Raw genomic sequence first — 25,212 nt, forward strand, 5'->3', positions numbered from 1 at the left:
GATGCTGCGTTCCTATTGGCCACTGCCAATTTCAGGTGCCTCTAGTGGCCTAATTGTGAACTAGACCAGTTCCTTGGGTCTCTGGATCGGTGGCGTATGTTTCTTGTGAGGTGGAAAACAGTGAATTTCAAAAATGGCAGGCAATTATAACAACAGCATCGGTCTGTCTGACTTACAGAATGCATCTTGATACCATTCTACTGCATAACCATTATCTGCTGGGCAGTATTCCTCTTCTTCTTCAAGCACTCATCCAATATAACTTTTTTTTCCATTCTGCATTCAGGAGGCTATGGCCACAGTCCTCGGCTGTATAATTACAGGCAATATGGCCGTTAAACTCCTCCCAGGCAGACAGAACAGATCCTAGACAGCATCGAGGATGGGAGGGGAACTAGATGGTGATGAGCAGTTGAAGCGCTTCAATGGCATATATCACATCTATGCTCCCACTGAAGCGAATTAGCATCAACCGCCCGCCTCTCCTGCTTCGGAAGAATGAATGCTTCATGTGAAAAATCTCAGCAGTTTGCCATGCACATGGGCTTGTAACGGTTGCGACATGCTTCTTGGCTCAATCCTTCTGCATTGTCACAGTCTACTGAACTGATTTCTTCTTCTTCTTTCTCCTATACTCTTCCATTATCATAGTCGTCTATTTCCCATGTACTGTACTGTGGCTACAGTCCTCATTTGAATGTTTACATGTAATACAACTATTGAAAGCTGCTCTATCCTTCACATACATCGCACTGGTTGAACGCATCGCGATGCTTCCACAATGACTGCTCAGTATGGACTGAACCTCTCCCACCAATTCTGGTCACATGAGTGTAGAAACAAAAAATTCCCACTACATTTGAATTTCCCGCCAATTTCTGTGGGAGGGGCTGATTTGTAATGTTGGCCCAGCCCTGGGGTAAAGTATCTACCACCAAAGTTAGAAATTCCCGACAAAATTCGAAATTCTCGCCAACATTCGAAAAGTTCGCCAAAATTCGAAATTTCCGCCAATAGGACAGGTAGCGAGAGGGTTGAGGAGGGGTGGGGAGGGGGGAGGGTGTGGGGACCAACTTGCCATCTGCGGAAAGCAAATGACGTTATCCAGGGCTGGGGTGGGGGTTGGCGTTGGGTGTAGTTGAGGGGGTGGGGGTAATTAATTGATCAATTTAATTAATTTGTATATCAGTTCGATATAAATTTGAAATCGAATGCAACAGCAGCCCCATCTCCCTACTACTTGCCTCGAAGTGAGTCACTAGAGCTCATTAGTCAGAAATTTGTGGAGAAGGCCACCAACTTTGTCAGGCACGTTCTATCCTTCACTTATTTTCTATTCAATGGAGAATATTGTGAATTAACGGAGGGAGTCGCAATGGGTTGACCATTCTTGCCAGTGGTTGCGAATTCGTATGTGGAGCACTTCGAGGAAGAGACCCTGACGTCATCCAACCAGCTTTTTACGTTATGTGATGATACGTTCGTCATCTGGCCCCCTGGAAAGGACAAACTCCTTGACTTCCTTGTACGTCTGAATTCAATACATTCTAACATGAAATTGGCTATGGAAACCAAAGAAGAGGGAATACTACAATTCCTGGACGTCAAGGTCGACAGAAGAGCTGATGGCACTCTGCGTCACGTTGTGTATCCGGAGAAAACGCACACTGACCTCTATTTGCACGCAGGTAGCTGCCACCACTCTGCGCAGAGGAATGGAGTACTAAAAACATTAGCAATCAGGGCGCACCCCATCTCAGACGCTGAGAGTCTGCTCCACGAAGTGGAACACCTCTGAACTCTTGGAGACAGAATAAATCGCGGAGGAAGAGGTAGCTACATCCTGTCGGGTAAAGTAGGGGCATGCTGAAAAACACCGCGTAAAAATTGTCTTTTGTGCATCGAAGATAATCTTATCACTCAGGACTGTGGCTATTATCTCAGCAAGGCTTGGGACCAAGCACTGGTTCTAATTAAGAAGATGCTCAGCAAACAACGACCTGGCGACCAGGGCGGACAGAGCAACTACATTGACGCTACCACAGACGCTAACGCAAACGTCTCCGCGACTGTCGACGTGCGCCCTCGGGCGCGAACTGCAGATGGAACAACTTGCGGTAGGAGGGGTTATAAGGCAGTTGTGTGCCCTCTGGGCTACTCCCGTCCATCTCGAATGTTTTCGAGAGGCTGTACGCCAGGAAGAAGATGCTACACGTCACTCAAGCGTCATACCAGAAAACAATTTGGGTTTAGAGCGACAATTCTACTTCTCACCAGTTGATAAGACTGTGGAACTGGCAATGAGGGTGCTGGAAACAAGAGAGTACCTTGCAGTAGTGTTCCTCGACATCTCCAGGACATTCGACTCCATGTGGCACAACGATCTCAATCTCGCGTACAGACTCTCTGTGCAAAGGATACAATTAGGGTGCGAGGCAACGGGAGCATGGGTGACGGAGTGGTGACTTAAATTCAATGCTACCTTCACCCGAAGGAACCTCCAGCCAGATCTGCCACCTGTAAATATCATGAGAGGGCCCACCCCATGGACAAGGACTACGAAGTGCTTCGGGGTGATACTCGACCAAAGGCTCACCTGGCCCCCGTACATTCGTGACGTGAGAAGCAGAGCAGTGGGGCACCTCCACGCCCTGTATCAACCCTGTATCCGCGGCTGAATGCACAGTTGTCTGTCGCGCACCACGGCATTACAATGTATCTAACACCGGCCAGATCAGTGTTGGAGTACGCAGCCGTGGTTTGAAGAAGTCGGCTGCCTCACATATCGCGGCGCTGCAAAGGATGCAGAAACAAGCTTTGAAACTCTCTCTACGCCTCCCAAAGTTGTATTCAACTCATTCGCTTTTGTGTGACAAAATATGGCGGAGTACACGTACCTTCTACGAAAAGCTGGGTCGATCCTGTAATCGGCTCATCATGGAACTGGAGCACCAGCCACACTACAGGCCAATAACACGTTGACCTGACCTGCTGCGAGAATAATTTTCTCCGCAGCAGCCTGAGGCAAGCTCACTTCCATATCACCAGAGGCCAGCCTTGAACCGAGAATAACTTTCTCTGGAGGTACATGAGAACAATCATCTCCACCTTGCCTGAGGCCAATCCAGTAAGTAAGGTAAAACACACCGCTGCAGCGAGAGGTTCACCAGGAATAACATTTTAATGTTTAACCTGCAAGGAATGCTCGACAACTGTAGCGACTAGTGACCGTGGAGCTCAGTTCGTCAACGCGTTTAACGATGGCGACATGTCTGATCGCCGAAAAATTGTGCTAGTTGGACACTATGGACTGGCAGACATCTGCGGACAGCTCGAACACAAAGTAATTTACAGTAGATTACAGCATGAACAGTGTTTAATTTCTAGAATTTTAGCTGCCAGAACACACCTCTTCAACCATACAAGCCCAGCCATTAAAGTTACAAGTTTCGATTAATGAAAGTGCGTGATAAAACTTACAATGAGTAATAATTTAAAAAAAAATCTGAAATCCAAATTTTTAAAATTTAATTTCTTATAACCAAACCAATAAAACCACAAGATTTAATACAAACATCAGGTGCTACCGCGTCTGTCGCCACAGCAGTGTCACTTTGCTTCCTCTGCTCGATATATGTCGGCACAAGTTGAGAGTTCAAAAATGGTTTAAATGGCTCTCAGCACTATGGGACTTAATTTCTGAGGTCATAAGTCCCCTATAAATTAGAACTACTTAAACCTAACTAACCTAAGGACATCACACACACCCATGCCCGAGGCAGGATTCGAACCTGCGACCGTAGCGGTCGCGCGGTTCCAGACTGTAGCGCCTAGAACCGCTCGGCCACCCTGGCCGGCCAAGTTGAGAGTCTTCGTGATTATGACGTCATGTTTTCAACTACTGTCAGCCGCAACAATTGCACTGCAGCTGCTCGGTGATATTGAGTCCAGTATTAACTGCTTGTAATAAATCGTTTAGCGATGAATGACGATGAAGATATTGCTGGCTCGTCAGGATCAGCTACAATTCCGCTTTCTTGAAGAGTTAGGAAAAGCAAAACATGGTGTGACATGAGACACAGTGTTAGATGTTTAGTAAATCCTCTACACTGAGGTGGCGAAAGTCGTGCGATAGCTTACAATATTGTGACGGACCTTCTTTTCCCCGGTGTAGTACAGTAGCGTGACGTGACACGGACTCAACAAGTCCCCTGCAGAAATATTCACCCATGTTTCCTCAATACCTGTCCATAAACGCGTACGTGTTGTCGGTGCAGGATTTTGCGCACTAGCTGACCTCTCGCGTATTCGCCATAAATGTTCGATGGGATTCATGTCGGGTGACCTGGGTGGTCAAATAATTCGCTCGAATTGTATAGAATTTTCTTCAAACCAATCGCAAAAAACTGTGGCCATGTAACATGGACATTGTCATCCATAAAAATTCCATCGTTGTTTGGGAACATGAAGTCCATGAATTGCTGCATGCGGTCTCGGCATAGCTGAATATAACTATTTCCAGTCAATGATTGTTTAAGTTGGACCACAGAATCCAGTCCATTCCATGTAAACAAGCCCACATCATTATTGAGCCACCACCAGCATGCGCAGTGCCTTGTTGACATTTTCTCCATGGCTTTAAGGGGTCTGCGCCACACTCCAAACCTATCATCGGCTCTTACCAACTGAAATCGGAACTCATATAAGCAGGCCTCTGTTTTCCAGTCGTCTAGCTTCCAGCTGATATGGTCGCGAGATGAGAAGAGGCGCTGCAGGCAATGTTATGCTGTCAGCTGTAGCACTCGCATCAGTCGTCTGCTGCCGTGGCCCATTATCGCCCAGTTTCACTGCACTGTCCTGAAGGATAAGTTCGTCATACGTCCCACATTGACTTCTGCGGTTACTTCACGCAGTGTTGATTGCATGTTAGCACTGACAACTCCACGTATACGCCGCTGCTCTCGGTCAGTAAGTGAAGGCCGTAGGCCGTTGCATTGTCCGTAGCGACAGGTAACGCCTGAAATTTGGTATTCTTACCACTCTTGACACTGTGATCTCGGAATACTGAATTCCCTAACGATTTCCGAAATGAAATGTCCCATGTGTCGAGCTCCAGCTACCATTGCGCGTTCAAAGTCTGTTAATTCCCATCGTGCGGACATAATCACGCCTGGACTCGCATTCGGGAGGACGACGGTTCAATGCCGCACCCGGCCATCCTGATTCAGGTTTTCCGTGATTTCCCTAAATCGCTCCAGGCAAATGCCGGAATGGTTCCTTTGAAAGGGCACGGCCAACTTCCTTCCCCATCTTTCCCTAATCATATGAGACCAATGACCTCGCTGCCTGGTCTCCACCCCCAAACAACTTAACCCCAACATAATCACGTCGGAAACCTTTTCACATGAATCACTTGAGAGCAAATGAGAGCAGTGCCAAAGCACTGCTCTTTTATACATTGTGTACGCGATACTACCGCCATCTGTATGTGTACTGTTCTCTATCCCGTGACTTTTATCTCCTCGTTGTAGGTGTCATTTGTCTTCTAATGAATTGTAACTGTGAAGAACTAAATGTGATATAAAACGGCACGATACGCAATATTATACCAGATCTTTTTTGAAGGCGAATAACAATCGACGAGGCTGTTGCCCAAATTTATCAATAGCTAAGTTAGTAAAATCAGAGTTTCAATCACTTGCCTTCCGTGTGCCCTTAGGATGGTACAATTCACATTACCTGTTTGAACTTATCATAGTTTACAATCACAATTTTACTCTTCCTGGAGTTCTGAAGGATCTTTGGATTGTGCGTGTAGCAGCAGGCACAGTACCAGCAATTAATACAACCTTTTCTATAGTATACGGAAACTTTGTATGTTCATCAAAAATATCATACCACAGCGTTGCTTCAGATAAGAAGTTATCAATATTATAGTATTTTTTAGTCGCTTTGGCTCATGAAACACTATACTTTGCGAGCTGTAAATTATCAAACACATTCGTCACAGCATGCTAAGTTACTTGTACTAGTTTTGATAAGACAAATTCTGGTACCCATTCAGTGCTCATCCAGATGTCATAAACGTGTAGCAAATTGCAGCGTGAGTTCAACCAATATTGTGATATGAGAAATAACATGAAAGGCATCTTGCAATATTGGTAGATACCTGCGTAGCCTTCGTCTCCAACCCAAATCGAGAATATCGGAAGATGTGTGTCGGAAATGAGTGTTTCTACAGAAAAGACTGCTGAAGAACTCTCCACATAGATTAAAACTGATGGCTCTGCCGTCTTCCCGTCCCAGAAGTATACATCTTTCTTCCCCAAAGTCCGAGTTATTTAGAAATGGGTTCAACTGACGACTTGTGAGGAACTGCTTTCTATTGAAAACATCAATCGCTGACTCCCACCAGGCCACGCCAGCCCTGAAAAATGCGACTTATCGTTGTTTCAGGCTTTAGCCTACTATAGTCCATTGGATTAGACTCATTTCGGATTTGAATGTCCGGAACTGGCAGTAGCGTTCCCTTGTTGTTAAATAAACATAATTCACTAAACTAACTCACCACGCTTCCTTAAGCAGGCTAATCTTTCTTTCATTATTATTTGATATCACAAATGTGTACCAGCGGCAATTTATTATTTCCTATTGTGTTACCAATAGGAGTTTTGTAGCACACCACTTCTGTGTGTTCTGTGTTTCATCTTCGTCTTGTTTACTCTTCTCACTATGCTGTGGATATAAAATTTGATTTACCTAGGAATGTGTCCTTTGTTACACCTTTGTGACTTCGTATCAGGGCACGACTTACAGCTAAGTATACTCTTAAATTGTTAAAACAAACTGTAATATAACATCTTCAGTGCTAAAATGTCTGTATGGACAGGTTCCGAAAGCTGTGTTTAGCAATTGTTGGAGACTGCGACGGTGAATTTCATTCCGCTACAATTTGGGTCCGCCTCGTAGGCAACTTAACAACAATACTTCGAAGAAGCCCGTAAGGAAGTAGCCACAGCTCACAAGAACGACTTAAAAGCCTTCGTTTGAGCCGCATTACACCAACGAGCTCGTTACTAAGGAAGGCAGAACGACCCACAAACGAATGAATCCCATACTCTGCATTCGAGTGTCTGGTTTTATACTTTCTACAGAGAAGATGGTAATTACCATAGTATTGTGTCACGACGATCGGTCACATAATGCTACAAATGGCTAAACTAGAAGTTTTATAGAATCACTGTAAATCACTTCTAGAAGTGTATGAGAATTCTGTAAAAACTCTGTACTCCACTTTCCAAGTGGAGGGGGACGGGGAAGGGGAAGTGCCGCAAATTTATACTCTTGTAGCTGAAAGCACGTTATCCATAAGCTCATGTTCAAACACTGCTTACATCATTTATTTCTAAATGACACGTATGACAAGAGACATCGCCATGCTATTAGATCGAAGAGGGTGCTGCCAGTTGTAAACAAAATGCAGTAAACATCGATCATAACTTCGGAACGAAGGTCAACTTATCTTGGTTGTACTGTAGATCTCTGAGGTTGCCGCCAGACGTAAACAAAAGACAGTCGACCGGAAGGTTACCCAGGGCGTTACTACAATTAGACAAAACTAGGCGGCCTGCTAGGGTTGCAAAATTTTACGGGCTGCAAAGGATGGAAAAAGTTAATTACAAATCAAACAGCAAAAAAATTGGGCAAATGTGGAGAAAATTTGGAAAAAGAAAAAAATAAAATTCCGAATTGTTTTCGAAAGCGTACGGAACAGTTACTGAATACTTCTTTACTTACTTTGACGAAAGTAAGCAAACCCATTATCTCTACCTACCTCAAAACTAAAGGAGTCGCTACTCTTAATTTAAAATGAAAACAAGGCATGATTTATTTATTCAATTGCAAGAACGTGGATACTGAAATATGTGAGAGTTATTCCTCATCCTAAAAATAATTCAATTAAAACAGATATGAAATAGCACCACCATTATCCAGACGTCCTTGTCTGATGCTTAGGCATGTCTCTCATCAGTACAGCACAAATTCTAAATTCAAGGAAAAATTCATTCTCACCAGAAAATAGTTTCACACCTTCATTAGGCCATTTTCTTGAAATTGAATAAATTTGATGCAAAATTTGGTTGCATTGGCATATTCAATCAAGTTCTACTTTAAAATGTCCAGCACATTCTTCTTATTTCAATTATTTTGGGAAATTTCAAAAACTGAGTGCAAAAAGTAAGAAACTGACAATATTCGTTGTCCTCAGTATTAACAGAATTCCTCAATTCGTGTAAACTGAGGACTGTCCCCAGAAAATGAGGACGCCTGGTCACCTTACTTAAATGATTAAAATTATAATAGGAGGTCAGCATTGTTGTGCCGTTGGATGTTGGTGGTCGTGAAGGGGAGGGGGATTTCGTTGACGCCGATGATAGTAAAAAGGAGGGGGGCCTTATTTTTCAGTTCTCCCCTAGATAGGTTGCCATACCTAGATGGGACCTATTCGGGATACTCTTGAGATGGGGATGTAGAAATGAAGTAAAAAAAATTGTTTAATATAATTACTTTTTGTTTGGAACACAATTACATGGAACTTTTTGCGGAAGTAGTAGATGGTCCACCATATTTTTCGGAAGATTTCGTCTTTTTCAGCAGGTTTTTTTTCCCTTTTACGAATTAATAAAACTCCATGCAACGCAATCTGCGAGACGACCTTGTCAAAACAAACTGGTTGGCATCAATAAAAACAACTGAGGCTGCATTTATTTGTTGAGCTAACAGATGGCATTACTTCAGTATTTTAGCCAAGCTGGTGAAAGTATTTTGCAAAATCGGGACAAAATTGGGTCTTGTTGGGATGTCGGGACAAGAAGTCTATAACTGTGACGGCCCTAATATATCGGGACGGATGGTAAACCTACGCCTGGGGCGGCTAAACACTTAGCAACGGCCCTGAGGTTATCGATAGGTAACGATTACAACTTCGGGCCGCAAATTATTGTTACGTTGCACTTTAATACGCTTGTACTGGTTTAAACCTCCGGTGCCGACTTGTTCAAGTGAGTTCAAATAAAATCCCCTGGTAGATGCCAGAACGGCGTTCCGGTCGAAATTAAGGCCTGGTAATGAAGCATATAGAGTGACCTGCAGTTGGATACAGCGTTACGCAAGAAGCTAGAGCTAATAGCTTACCGCTGGAGGGGAAGGTGCGTGTGCCTGATACTGAGAGAGGGAGAGTGGTGGCGAGCGAGTTGAGGAGGGGAGGAAGGCGCGTCCGTTATAAATACGAAGTTAAGCCGCTCAGATTGTTTAGTCTGTCATCTTATGTAGGCAGCCAGCAGTGGAGACAAGAGGAGCAATTTGTGAACATCATGTCGAAAAAAGTAGACGTCAAGTACACGCAGGTTAGTGCTGGCTAAACAGTGTCAGGTCATAGGCTGCCCGCAATAGCCCTTTCTTTTAAAGAAGAAAATACCATAAGAATGGGATAATGGGATGAGGAGTTCCGCCTTATGCAAGACACCTTTTTCCTTTTGTTTCACCCATACATGTTTCAGCACTTTTGTGCTACCATCAGTGGGTTCTATTTTTATTTTTAACTGTAAATTTGTTGTTAACATATTAACATTTTCGTCGTTTACAACATTATGTAAAAGTTGCATTTATAACTTAATTGGCGAAAAGTAACATACCTTACATTATATTATTGTCCTCTTGTTTTGGTAGCTGTTATGCTACACAATATACAACATGTCATCTGCAAACAGCAAAACGTAATTTATTTTCTATTTGTTATGTATTTACGAACTACGTAGGAACTGATAGATATCTGTACGGAATTGTATCAGTAATCTCTAATTGTGTATGCATATACACTGAGGTGACAAAAGTCATCGGATACGTCCTAATACCGTGGCGGACCTCCGTTTGCCGGCGTAGTTTAGTAATTCGACGTGGTGTGGACTCAACAAGGCGTTGGAAGTCCCCTGCAGAAATATGGAGCCATGCTGCCTCTATAGCCGTCCATAAATGCGAAAGTATTGCCGGTCCGGGATTTTGTGCACGAACCGACCTCTCGATTACTTGCCATAAATATTCGATGGGGTTCACGTCGGGCGACCTGGATGGCAAAATCATTTGCTCGAATTGTCCAGAATGTTCTTCAGCCCAATCGCGAACAACTGTAGTCCGGTGACATAGCGCATTGTCAACAATAAAAATTCCATCGTTGTTTGGGCACATGAAGTCCATGAATTGCTGTAGATTCCAAGTAGCCGAACATAACTATTTCCAGTCAATGATCGGTTAAGTTGGACCAGAGAACCCAGTCCACACCTTGTAAACGCAGCCCACACCATTATGGAGCCATCACCAGCTTGCACAGTGGCTCGTCGATAACTTTTGGTCCTATTGCTTCGTGAGGTCTGCGGCACATTCGAACCCTATCATCAGCTCTTACCGACTGAAATTGGGACTTATCTTACCAGGCCACAGTCTTCCAGTCGTCTAGGGTCCAGCTGACATGCTTACGAGCCCAGGAGAGGCGCTAAACAAAATCAACAAAAATTCCTAGAAAAATCCCTGTACATATATTAAAATGTGAGTCCACGTAGGATGCATAACTAAATTTAAAATACGTTAAAATATGTTAAAATTGCGCATCCCTGATACATGGCATGCAACAAGATATTCTCTTCAATCCTAGGCCGGCCAGAAAGTCTCTCGCAGTGGACGAGCTACATAAAACGACAAAGGTCGCCAATTAAATGAGCCGAAAGCACCGTTGAATCAAATACAAAGTATTAAGTTCCAACATCCCAAATCCTCATTACATAACTTACAACGGTCTTGACTTAAAGGCGTGCCGCACGTGGATGCGCATGAAGATAGATAGGCGATCTTTCGAACACTGAAACGTCCAAAACTGGGGGTTATCTAAACTGTGCACCTGCAGGAATGTACGGAAACACAATTTAACCCCCCTGAGTAAAATTTGCGACACTCCAGTGCTGCATGTACACCCATCAGCTTTTTAAATTGGGGATCTTTGTCTTTTTCTGTCGGCACTATTTTAATATACACACATCAAAAAAGTTTTGCATCACCGCGTTTCCCAGAACTCCTGAAGATAGATGTTGACTGCGGATATTTTATCTCAGACACAGTCCCTTTGACTGTTCATATATGTCACTAAACCCGCCCAAAGATGTAAACAAAGATGCAAGAGCAGCGCCTATTAGTCGGAGGTTGTCCGACAGCCGATTAGTTCCAGTCATTCCACCAGGAAGGAGGTACAAGGCTCGTGTTGTCTGTAGTTCAACCATGTCTAGACAGTCAATACCGCGGTTCGATCGTGTCCGCATCGTTACATTGTGCCAGGAAGGGCTCTCAACAAGGGATGTGTCCAGGCGTCTCGGAGTGAACCAAAGCAATGTTGTTCGGAAATGGAGGAGATACAGAGAGACAAGAGCTGTCGATGACATGCCTCGCTCAGGCCGCCCAATGGCTACTACTGCAGTGGATGACCGCTCCCTACGGATTATGGCTCGGAGGAACCCTTACAGCAACGCCACCATGTTAAATAATGCTTTTCGTGCAGCCACAGGACGTCGTTTTACGACTCAAACTGTGCGCAATAGGCTGCCTGATGCGCGACTTCACTCCCGACGTCCATGGCGAGGTCCATCTTTGCAACCACGACACCATGCAGCGCGGTATAGATGGGCCCAACAACATGGCGACTGGACCGCTCAAGATTGGCATCACGTTCTGTTTACCGATGAGTGTCGCATATGCCTTCAACCGGACAATCGTCGGGGATGTCTTTGGAGGCAACCCGGTCAGGCTGAACGCCTTAGACACGCTGTACAGCGAGTGCAGCAAGATAGAGGTTCCCTGCTGTTTAGGCGTGGCACTATGGGAGGCCGACGCACGCCGCTGGCGGTCATGGAAGGCGCCGTAACGGCTGTACGATAAGTGACTGCCATCCTCCGACCCATAGTGCAACGATATCGGCAGCATATTGGCGAGACATTTGTCTTCATGGACGACAATTCGCGCCTCCATCGTGTACATCTTGTGAATGACTTCCTTTAGGATAACGACATCTCTCGACTAGAGTGACCAGCATGTTCCGCAGACATGAACCCTATCGATCATGCCTGGGATAGATTGAAAAGGTTTATGGACGACGTGACCCACCAACCACTCTGAGGGATCTACGCTGAATCGCCGTTGAGGAGTGGAATAATCTGGACCAACAGCGCCTTGATGAACTTGTGGATAGTATGCCATGACGAATAGATGCATGCATCAATGCAAGAGGATGTGCTACTGGGTATTAGAGGCAACGGTGTGTACAGCCGTCAGGACCACCACCTCTGAAGGTATCGCTGTATCGTGGTACAACATGCAATGTGCGGTTTTCATGAGCATTAAAAAGGGCGGAAATGATGTTTATGTTGATCTCTATTCCAGTTTTCTGTACAGGTTCCGGAACTCTCGGAGCCGAGGTGATGCAAAACTTTTTTTGATGTGTGTATTTTAAACTCAGTAATGCATCCTACATGGACTCACATTTTAATTTACACACGTGGTTTTTTATAAGACTTTCTGTTTTCTTTTCTTGTGTTAACAACGTGGATAAATATTATTATTGATTTATAACTTAGCAGATACACCTGAAGATGGGACACAACTCCTGCTTTCCTTTTTAGAAATAAATAATTTTTACAACTGTAGCGCGTTGTGTCATTAATGACGAATACCAAGAGTTCTGGAAAGGCGTGTCTCTGAATTCCTCTGATGTCTGTTTTGTAGCTTCAAGAGAGTAGTAGGCCCTTTGGAAAGAGGCATTTCAAGAAGATATGGAAAAACAAAGGCTAGGGGGTAGAGAGAGTGCTGCTTGTGATGAAATTCACATCATCTGCAAAAATATCGAGTGAAACTGAGACAGAGTAGTATACCACTACACATAGGGAAAGACAGATTTTGAACCATTCCAGTAGTCCAACTAATAAGTCATGGTGTATATTCCTGCAATTGGACGGATGAAGTAAACATAACTACAACTTTTCACCAATCTGGATGTTTCCCATATTCATGCATCTTGAAGATGTTGCAATGTGTGGTAGGTGTGAAGTGTGATACTTGCCATGCCAGTTTTAGTCTGCCACATTTTTAATAAATAAGAAGTATTACTACTACCTAAATGACAATGCACTTTCATGTATTTCTGAGTTGTATATTATTCAGTTCAGACTATTCTAAGCACATGTAGAAAATATCAGTTCACCAGCAAAATGGATTTGGTATGTGCACTTGTTCGGTGGAAAACTGTTTTCTTGGGTTTAGTTATAATATTTTTAGTAGAGTTATCAAACCTACACTGCTGAATACGCAAATAACAAAACACTAACATGCTTTTTACAATGCAAAAGTAAATATATAAACAACTTCACAAATAGTTATTACTTTTAATTTTATTATTTTGTGATTTTTTTCTATATTTTTATCTTAATGAAATGTAATACAGTTGACATAATGATTTTGTTTCAGATTTTCATCAACAACGAATTTGTTGATTCAGTTTCTGGGAAGAAATTTCCTGTTTACAACCCTACAAATGGAGAAAAAATTGCTGATGTGTCAGAGGCTGACAAGGTAACAAATTCCAATTTTCTCATTTCTATGGAAATGTGTTTATTGTGAATGAAAACATGCACAATACTGCAGTAATGTTGTATAATATTGTAGAATATTACAGCAGTAGTGTGTGTATTTTCATCACAAATCATTTGTATTTTCATCACAAATATAACGCATAAAATATGCTACCAAGAACCACCGGAACAGTCAATCAGTGAAATGTGTTTACTCAACTCACATATGCAATTTTCTTTGATTATTGATGAAACTGAATGTTACAGGCTGATGTAGACAAAGCAGTTGCTGCAGCTAAAGCAGCATTCAAGAGGGGCTCAGAATGGAGGACAATGGATGCCTCAAAGAGAGGAACACTGATGCACAAGGTAAATATTACAATTCAGAAATGTCGACTTTTTCTACCACTTGTCTCCAAATATTCGGGTTTGACTGTATAGCTGACTTCTGGAGGAATTAAGAAGCTATATTATACTGCATAGTCCATAACTACGTTAGACTGACTCACAACACAATAAAAACAACTGTTCTATAAACAATGCAGTTGAGTACATTTATTTCTGTCAGTTTTACACTGACGTGTCATTACTGTATTGAAAAATAAAAGAAATCTAGCATGGGCACCCTTGCATCAACCAGATGCTGAATAAAAGACACTCATGGGACATTAGTGACATGAAGAATACCAGAAAAATACTAGTATCTACTAGCATATGTGAGCATAATCAGTTATGAAGTGCAGGTATAGAAAAAATACGTACTACCTAATGTGAGTAGTAACATAAGCATCTAAAAACAGCGAAAGAGAAGCAGTGAATGGATGGAATAAAATAACACAAATTCTGATCCATCAATTTGTCCCCCTTCTTCTCCCCAGCGCAACACTCAGTTTATGTGATAGGGCAATTTCATTTTAGTTGGTTCCTCACTATAGAGCAAGATAATTTTGGTGACTGGTAACGACTAAGAGGTAGCCACTGTATTACTGATACTAATATTACTACTACTAATAATAACAGTTACAGGTATAGACAATGTCACATACAGTACACAGTACAATACAACTGATAACTCAAAACAGTTCACTAGTTGTTAATATAAGAGTACTTATATATTACAATGGATAAATTCCTCCTCATAGTGGCAAGGGTGGGCAACTGATTAGTCATGCAGTCTTTGGTTGAATGGTTGTTCTTGATAAATTCTAGTCTTAATGACAAGTAACTTTTTGGTGATGTTTAAAGATGAACACTTTCATGTAACTTATTCACATACAACAAGCTTGGACAAGAAACAACTGGCTGACTTAGTAAAGAGTAATTACTAAAAAAATTACATGGAACATACACACACACACACACACACACACACACACATATATATATATATATATATATATATATATATATATATATATATACCTTGCGTTATGTATAACAACAAGATATAGAAAAATAATTGTATCTCAACACTTCTCCTTAGTTATTTTTCTTCTTAATCCTACAAACACTTCACAAGTCTGTGGTTTAGTCAATATTTCAGCAAGTTGACTTGAACATTCAGCATGTTTCAGTTCGATAGTCGTTTCAATTTGACAGTAGTTCGATAGTCGTTTCAATTCGACAGTGGTTCGATAGTCGTTTCAATTTGATAGTGGTTCCAATATTTTGTTAACTGAACTTTCGTGGGATTTCAGTATATTTCTTTCCCCTTGTTGTTTTTTTGTCATAGGTATTCTTCAACATATACAAGTATATATGTCATCTTAATTCTCAACACACAGTTCTGTCTGTTGATTGAAACCTGAAATTCCAAGTTCTTGTCCAAGGCGTCTTACCCAACACATGCCATTGGCCGAAGGGACACCGTCTCGGTATTCCTCTTCAGCTGTTGAAGTTGCCACAAGACGTTCTTTCGATCGTATCAAACAATGGGTCCTCCTTGCATTATAAGAACTCCACTGGTGCCACATCTAATTGATATCTCATCTCCATAATCAGAATCAGCATAGACAGTGTTGAGCCTCTATCAAAGAATATACCACACGTCACAGTCGTTTTATGTACCGGTACAGCAAAATATGTTTCATGACTTGTCAGTGACTAACCATTGGTTTATTACTAAATCAGCTCGAGTAACGTTTATTACTAAATCAGCTTGAGTAATTAATGGCAAAACTAATGTCTGGACGAGATATTGTTGCAGAGTACAGTAGACTCCCTATAGTCTATCGATGGGGTTCAGTCCTTTCCAATGGTTCATCATTGACAACTTTTTTTTCATCTGCCAGCGTTCCAAGCTCCATGGTATAGCTACTGGATACAAATTATCGAAATTAAACTGTCTCAAGATTTTATTTGTATTCAAAAACCGATTAACAAAAATTTCATGTGAACTTATTTTAATTTCCATTCTGATATATGACGTTTTATTTCGAAATACTGGGTGAAATGTTATTTGAAACTTCTGATTCAGCTCGTTCAGTTTAATTTCCTGTCCGGATGCTACTGAACATGATCCTCTGACAAAAGTCCAAATTTATTGTTGTTTAATAGACTCCATCGATAACAGATAAAAATCTACTGTCTGCGAAGTTGAAGAATGAAACTGCCCTCTCTGCCTGTACCGACAGTAATTTGCCGGTTGACGCTGTTTCGGATTATCTACTGATATGCAATTTGCGGTCCCTGCCCCCCTGCCACACATATTTTCGCAATCAAGCAAAAGGTAATACAGGCCTTGGACAATAGGTAGTAATATTTAGTGAACGGTTATTGAAAGAAGATACCATGCAGCGACTTTCAATTAAAACGTACTCTCCTGTACGGCAATTACGTAATGTGTGTACGAATACAGGTTGTGACATAGGAACGAATTACGGAAGTTTCGACCTGGCCGTGAGTCGTGTGGGGATAGCCACAGCGGTTAAGGGGACCCGGAACGTCGTATACCTCCAATGTTAAATGTAAGGAACATTTTCTTATGAACTATTAACACCAGAATGATGAAACTTTTACAGTATAATATTGCATATATTTAATACCATGTACCATATGGATTTTAATTTATTGGTGTTTTTTGGGAAGATATTAATTATTTTGTTACTGAAAATAATAGACACATTTTTTGGCATAGTATCTTCGAAATAAAATCTTTTATCAATTATGTATCACAAAAAGGCTATGAGACAAGGTGTATATTGGCACTGTTTACATTTCTTGATAATTTTAAGCCTTTATCTCAAATAGTTTAGCAGAAAATGTTCCTTATATGGCAAAAAAGTGAATTTGTGGAAAACGAGTTTCAAAGTTTCACTAACATTTTTGTGGAGTCCAGTACCATAAGAGGGGTTTTCACTGTCACTGGACATCTCCCCATCTAGCCTTCTTTTCACACCTTCCATTCTTTGTCTGGCTTGCCTCTCACGCCCCTTTTCTTTCCTTTCAGCATCCCGTTTCCTCTCATTGCCCATCAACATCATTGCACTCACCATGTACTTTCCGGGCATCACATCCAACTTCTGCAGCACATTGCACTCTATAATGTTGTACGTAGCAATGGCATCATATACTCCAAAAAGAAGAGTTTTGGGATTCTGGTCCAAATTACATTATTCACACTCTCATTTTGATTTTGTGTACGTCCATGGAGACATTTCTTCAAAAGTTCAGTTGCACAAATATCTCTGAAAATTGGTTTTATAGCCTTCATGACAGTTTCTGGTAGACTGTGATGATGCTTGTATACACGTTCAGATCCCTGATATTTGTTGTACTTGCACCAGGAATTAGGTCCCTGTGGGCATAGTCCATGAGTGGTTCCTTCGCAGTCGATAAGGTGTGGTAGTAAAGTGCCATTACAGCCTTTTCCACTGTATCAACACTGTGAGTATTTTGTCTTATTGCCAGTCCATAGTCTCTCTGCAATCTGTTGATTACCTCGCCTGTCAATCTTTTATCTCCACCCAAAGGTTTTCCATCACTGAGCACGTGGCCTTTCATTTTGGTCTTCAGTCGACGCAACTTTGTTCCCATACGTTTCTGAACGTGACCTATGCACTCCTGTTTAGAAATGGTAACATCATTTCCATAAGGTTTCAGCTCAGATACAGCAGCAAAAGACTCCGAATCACCTTCACCCAGGAACTGTAGGTATCTGACCTTGTACCACGGAAGAGAGCGACTGAAAATGTCTTTCACACCGGAAACTTCCGTGGCCCCACTAGACCCACTATAATTCTTTCGACAGTTTTCTGCATGCTCATCCTTGACTCTTTTAGGACACCTACAGTGCTTGGATTTAATTACAACATCTATAACTTTTGTAGTATCAGCACTTGCCGTTATTACCCCATTATGTGAAGTGTGCCCGCGCTTCTGCCACGTACCATCTAGTGCGAAAGTCAGGTCCAGAGGATTCTGAACATCTGGAATTTCTTCATTCACCGCCACAGCCTTCTCCACTGCTTCTTTCATGGATTCTTGGGCAATATCTTCAACACAGGATCCAACAACCGAGTTATATTTTGAGAATTTCGTTGGTGGTGGTGGTAGATTCATTATACCACAAAACATTTGAGCAGCAGGATATCCCTTACCGATTGAACTTAGAGCATAAACACATCTAATATTCACACCATAGTACTTGCTTTTCTCACTATCAGTTTCACCTTGGCCTATTTCGAAATATTCTGAGTTCCAAAATGAAACACTGTAATGACAACTAGTACAATGGAGACAGGTTTCTGCTGCAAGTCCTATGTGTCGCTTGACATTTACTGACATACTCAATTTGCAACATTCCGTACACAGTACTGAACTCTCAATCACCTTTGAGAGCAATGAAATGTTAATTATTTCGTTCACATTATCCTCACTACACTTTTCCAATAAACTTTAGTATTTTTCAGTTGATCCATGCAACTTCTTGCTTGTGCTAGAGACAGGAGTAGATTTCACTTCATGAATAACCTCACTATTTTCAGAATCATTTCCCAAGGTCGGAGAAATTATCACAGTTCCACTAGTGTACCTCGGAGGAGGCTTCTTCCTCTTGTAAACTCTGTTACTAAATCGAGGCATATTTGATGAGTTCCAGTTACGCAATAGAAATACAACACAAATCGTGCAATTAACCACCAAATGCTCAAAGTAAACAACAGTATCCAAAGACTACAATACGCAGACAAAACAATTACCTACGAAATCGTGTTGCCAAAATAATATAAAATCTTTGGAAAGACCGGAAGTTTTGAAAAACGATGTTTTCAATGAACATGTATCCATGGAAATTTCAATGAACATGTATCCATGTCCTCTACAGCACATTATTGAAAATACTGTTTTCAATACTTGGAGTTGAGCTACAGATAAGATTAATATGTCATTTTAAAGAGGAAGATCTGTAGTATTTTATTTCACAATAAACTGAAAACCCAAAATTTCATTTTTTGGTTCCGGGTTCCCTTAAAGCGACGGCTCGCATAAAATGGGAAATCCGAGCTCGCGTCTCGGTGCGGCATTCATTTTCATTGTCGTCATTCTCTTATACGGCTGATACGATTGTTCGTATTCACAACGGCGAATAAATTTCATGTATTTCATAATGGCTGTAGTAGACGCAGTGCCTGTTCCTTCGCACATGCATGCATGTCCCAAGGAACAGTGCATCGTCCTTCTCAACAACGCAAGCACTGCATTATCGTAGTTAAGTTTGGGCAGTATTTTTACGTATAATAACAAATAATAAATAGACCCATACTCAAGGATACGAGCTTAAGGGAGCAGATGCAGGAATCCTACAGTGCCGCTAATGGCAAGATCCTAGTGGCGGGTGGTCTGCCGTTGCCTTCCTCCAACTTTTTATTAAGTGTTATGTGTGTAGCTGTGTCGTGTGGACTACTGTGATAATTTTTTTGCAATGTAATGTTGAGTTTGTGTTGTTATAAATGAAAGGAATGGGGAGGGTGAAACTCGGTGCGGGTACATAGCCTAGTCCCCGCGAATAGCACCAATGGGGCCGCAGAGCTTAACGTCCACAGTCGACGAACGGATCGCCATCAGTTGCGTCGCATGCCCTCACTTCATGACACGCTGCTTAGGAGTTTGGAGATTAATCCAGAACATTGGTGCAAAGACTGGAGATCAGGAACTTTACACTACCATTTCTCCACACGTTATCGACGAAACAGTCGCACTGAAAATTTCATCCACCAAGTCGAGCGCCACCACAGAAGCGTGCGTTGGTGACCTTGGCTATGGAGGCTGGTACTCTTACGTATATTGTTGTTGTTGTGGTCTTCAGTCCTGATAATAAATTGATTTGATGCAGCTCTCCATGCTACTCTATCCTGTGCAAGATTCTTCACCTCCCAGTACCTACTGCAACCTACATCCTTCTGAATCTGCTTAGCGTATTCATTTCTTGGTGTCCCTCTACGATTTTTACCCTCCACGCTGCCCTCCAATACTAAATTCGTGTCCCCTTGATGCCTCAGAACATGCCCTACCAACCGATCCCTTCTTCTAGTCAAGTTGTGCAACAAATTCCTCCTCTCCCCAATTCTATTCAATACCTCCTTATTAGTTATGTGATCTACCCATCTACTCTTCAGCATTATTCTGTAGCACCACATTTCGAAAGCTTCTATTCTCTTCTTGTCCAAACTATTTATCGTCCATGTTTCACTTCCATAAATGGATACACTCCATACAAATACACTACTGGCCATTAAAATTGCTACACCACGAAGATGGCGTGCTACAGACACGAAATTTAACCGACTGGAAGAAGATGCTGTGATATGCAAATGATTAGCTTTACAGAGCATTCACACAAGGTTGGCGCCGGTGGCGACACCTACAACGTGCTGACATGAGGAAAGTTTCCAACCGATTTCTCATACACAAACAGCAGTTGACCGGCGTTGCCTGGTGAAACGTTGTTGTGATGCCTCGTGTAAGGAGGAGAAATCCGTACCATCACGTTTCCAACTTTGACAAAGGTCGGATTGCAGCCTATTGCGATTGCGGTTTGTCGTATCGCGACATTGCTGCTCGCGTTGGTTGAGGTCCTATGACTGTTAGCAGAATACGGAATCGGTGTGTTCAGGAGGGTAATACAAAGCGCCGTGCTGGATCCCAACGGCCTCGTAACACTTGCAGTCGAGATGACAGGCATCTTATCCGTACAGCTGTAACAGATCGTACAGCCACGTCTCGATACCTGAGTCAACAGATGGGGACGTCTGCAAGACAACAACCATCTGCACGAACAGTTCGACTGCGTTTGCAGCAGCATGGACTATCAGCTCGGAGACCATGGCTGCGGTTACCCTTGACGCTGCGTCACAGACAGGAGCGCCTGCGATGGTGTACTCAACGATGAACCTGGGTGCACGAATGGCAAAACGTCATTTTTTCGGATGAATCAAGGTTCTGTTTACAGCATCATGATGGTCGCATCCGTGTTTGGCGACACCGTGGTGAACGCACATTGGAAGGGTGAATGCGTCATCGGCGTACTGGCGTATCACCCGGCGTGATGGTGTGGGGTGCCATTGGTTACACTTCTCGGCCACCTCTTGTTCGCATTGACTGCACTTTGAACAGTGGACGTTACATTTCAGATGTGGTACGACCCGTGGCTCTACCCTTCATTCGATCCCTGGAGAACCCTACACTTCAGCAGGATAATGTACGACCACATGTTGCAGGTTCTGTACGGACCTTTCTGGATAGAGAAAATGTTCGACTGCTGCCCTGGCCAGCACATTCTCCAGATCTCTCACCAATTGAAAACGTCTGGTCAATGGTGGTCGAGCAACTGGCTCGTCACAATACGCCATTCACCACTCTTGATGAACTGTGGTATCGTGTTGAAGCTGCATGGGCAGCTGTACCTGTACGCGTCATCCAAGCTCTGTTTGACTTAATGCCCAGGCGTACAAATGCCTTTATTACGGCCAGAGGTGGTCGTTCTCGGTGCTGATTTCTGAGGATCTATGCACCCAAATTGCGTGAAAATGTAACCACATGTCAATTCTAGTGTAATATATTTGTCCAATGAATACCCGTTTATCATCTGCAATTCTTCTTGGTGTAGCAATTTTAACGGCCAGTAGTGTACTTTCAGAAACGACTTCCTGACATTTAAATCTATACTCGATGTTAACAAATTTTTTCTTGAGAAACACTTTCCTTGCCATTGCCAGTCTACGTTTTATATCCTCTCTACTTCGACCATCTTCAGTTATTTTGCTCCCCAAATAGCAAAACTCCTTTACTACTCTAAGTGTCTCATTTCCTAATCTAATTCCCTCAGCATCACCCGACTTAATTCGACTACATTCCATTATCCTTGTTTTCCTTTTGTTGATGTTCATCTTATACCATCCTTTCAAGACACTGTCCATTCCGTTCAACTGCTCTTCCAAGTCCTTTGTTGTCTCTGACAGAATTACAATGTCATCGGCGAACCTCAAAGTTTTTATTTCTTCTCCGTGGATTTTAATACTTACTCCGAACTTTTCTTTTGTTTCCTTTACTGCTTGCTCAATATACAGATTGAATAACATCGGGGAGAGGCTACAACCCTGTCTCACTCCCTTCCCAACCACTGCTTCCCTTTCATGTCCCTCGACATATATTGAGTCTATAATAATTCTTTTTCAATAGGAGGTAAGTAGGCATTTATACTGCTCATTACTCGAGGTGCATCAAGTCTGCTGTGGACGGGTACGCTCTACTTCGTCGGCTTACCGTTAGCTGATGGGCTGGATTCGGTTAAACCTGGCTTTGCTATTTTCAGAAGATTCTACCTCTCACAAGGGGGAAGTTCTAGTAGCAGGGAAGGGAAGTACTAGAGTCTGTTTAAAATTACTTGACAGGTGACGTCTGTCACTTACCGTTACAATGTTGTCCCATCGGCTGCCGGCTCCCGCTTGGCTATAGGCGACACACGCAAGCTGTTTATGTGTAACGCAGTAATGTCGGAAGTGGCCGCTACGACGTATGTCGGAAATGCGAGATGCTCTGTTGGCAGCTGATTTTAAATGATCGACGACCGAACTGCGCAGACGACGCGTTTTGTAGCCCTGAATGTAAAATAATGTCCTAAGCTAACAACAGCCTCAATATATTATGCTAAGTATCCGGGAATACGGCGGTCAAGAATCCGCGGCAGGACTGAAAACAATGTCACTTCGTTCACGACGATTAAAGCTAACCTCTGCGAGCAAACTCAAAACAGAAAAAATTTCGCGCTTCAGCGCTCAAAGTAAACTGTAATTTCTCGCTCATTGCTTACCTCTAATTATTACTACACTAGGTACACGAGCTGCCGCTTTACCAACAGCTGAGCAGTGCTCGTAGGCATTTCGTTGTAGATTACAGGCGACACAGGCAGATTGCACAAGAAAAAATAGTGATAGGAAGAAAAATAAGAGTAAATAAAAAAGTCAGTACGATGACGATAATGAAGTGGCAAAGAAAGAGAAATAAAAAATTGCATTTAAATGAATTAATGGAATAAAAATGATAATCAAAGTCTTTCGGTAATATTTAGAAAGAAAAAAATTTACTGCCTTTAACAAAATTCGAACCGACCACCTTCAACACTGCAGGCTGCTACACTACCCATTGCACTCTGCACAGTGAACTGTGACCTTACATGTCTGACTGTAAGTCGCCTAGCCTCAACGATAAACTGCAACCTTCAGAAATTCGGCTTCTCGCAGTTTCCAGCGAAGCTTATCTAATGTAAGCCGATGTTGGTAATAATGCTAATAGTGTAATGACGCTGAAGCGCGTATTGTGTGGAACTATCGACTAGTGTTTAGTTAGTTCTGCGTATGAAAAGTGTTTATTTAATTCGCATCGTTGTATGTATGTGTGTGTGTGTGTGTGTGTGTGTGTGTGTGTGTGTGTGTGTGTGTGTGCGTTTTGTCATTTGATACGAAATAAAAGTGCCAGACCCGTAATTCGGGATCCAAATACGTCAAGAAAGAATGCCGGACAAGGAATTCGAAGTGAACTGACAAACTGTTGTCGCTGTTTGGCAACGGCGAACGGTTCAGACGTGTCGTTGACAGCGCTGGGTGGAGGAAATTAAATCCAACGCGTGAAGTGTCAACTATCAAGCAATTTTAATCAGACTGTAGCAGCAGAAGATGAAATCGAGCCAATGGGAGTGCTTATACTGGGACGGAAGCCAGCCAATCTGTAACCACACCACTTCGTGGCTGAAACACAGCCGTGACTTACTCGTATATCTAATAGTAATACCATGGAGCTTGGAACGGTAATGGATGAAGAAACGGACTGTTAGAAAGGACTGAACCCTATCGAAATGTTCTCCAAACTAGAGATTTGGAGAGTCTCATAAGAAACCATTGCGGAGTCTAGAGTACAGATAGAAATCCTGCGGGGTACGGGATTTTTTTTTTTTTTTTTTTGTGCCTCTTATTTTCGAGGGCGAGTAATTACGTATTAACTTAGGCATGGCATTATCTTTTGGTGGCAGTCCTGTGTTAGACGGCTCAGGTAAAGTTAGTTGCAGAAGGCTTTTGACAGAAAGTGGACTTTCCTCTAGCTAGGACTAAAATCACTGGCATAGTAGTTGTGACGGAATATTTTGTCCACTTCTTTAAAGCGAATCATTAAGTATTTCTAGAACCGTCGATAAAATGTACTTAAGATTTCCTTTACTGATCCTGATATAGTTAAGATTACTTTGCATAATGAAACAGATTGCGTCCCACGTCAGCTGGAGAACAGGGACGAAGACATCGGACGTTCTCACGGATGTCGCAAAGGCATGAAAAGGAACGTCACAACTTCATTGCGTTTCGCATTCATGTGCCCTATGACGTCCTAGATATCATTTCAAACAAAGAACAATGAAATCAAATACAGTTGTGTTGTACTATTGTTTTATAAGACCTAATGGTGTTTCATTGTTTGTAACATCCTTCTGCTTTACAGAAACAATCTATTAGCCGCCCTCCCCCCCCCCCCCCCCCCCCCCTCCGCACACGCTAGCGACATTTCCTGCAATCGGTCGCTTTCCTTGACCCTATCACACACACGAGCGATTTAGTAAGTAATTTCAATTATTATTCCAAACGTCACAGCGTCTTAAGTACTGCCTTGGAAAGTAAACTGCTGTGTTCAGGGATGGCGCAGGTCTCCGTAAGTTGACTTAATAATTGCAAAAAATAATAATAAACGGAATAAAAATTATTAAAGTTATTTACTTCTACGAGGAACTGTAGGCTATATTGCAGAATACATTACATCTTCGTTTCACACCATGTTTGTTGTGTACATCTTTCCAATCTGCATTTCGCAGATATACTTTAAAGTCTGAAAGCTTCCTACTCCCTTTTGAATCAAACGGAGTTCAGGACTGATATGACCTCAGTGAAAACGCCCTGAAAATATTTCCCTTTTTACGATAAATTTTGATACATGAGTGAATATTACATGATCTGACTTCGATTTCATTGATATATTCAGAAGTAGGAAGTATTTTCACAGAGCAACTAAA

General features: G+C 42.3%; 1 protein-coding gene across 1 annotated transcript in view; it reads left to right on the top strand.

Annotated features, from left to right (window-relative positions):
* The first annotated feature begins 9,313 nt into the window (after positions 1–9,313).
* The window catches only part of LOC124612468 (aldehyde dehydrogenase 1A1-like), a 104,673-nt gene continuing 88,774 nt past the window's right edge, over positions 9,314–25,212 (top strand). The window contains exons 1-3 of the mRNA XM_047140697.1: positions 9,314–9,407; positions 13,561–13,665; positions 13,932–14,033. Coding sequence (XP_046996653.1) covers positions 9,375–9,407; positions 13,561–13,665; positions 13,932–14,033 — 240 coding nt within the window. The 5' untranslated portion in view covers positions 9,314–9,374. The remainder of the gene's footprint in view (positions 9,408–13,560; positions 13,666–13,931; positions 14,034–25,212) is intronic.

Source organism: Schistocerca americana, chromosome 4, assembly GCF_021461395.2.
Source record: "Schistocerca americana isolate TAMUIC-IGC-003095 chromosome 4, iqSchAmer2.1, whole genome shotgun sequence".
NCBI lineage: Eukaryota > Metazoa > Arthropoda > Insecta > Orthoptera > Acrididae > Schistocerca > Schistocerca americana.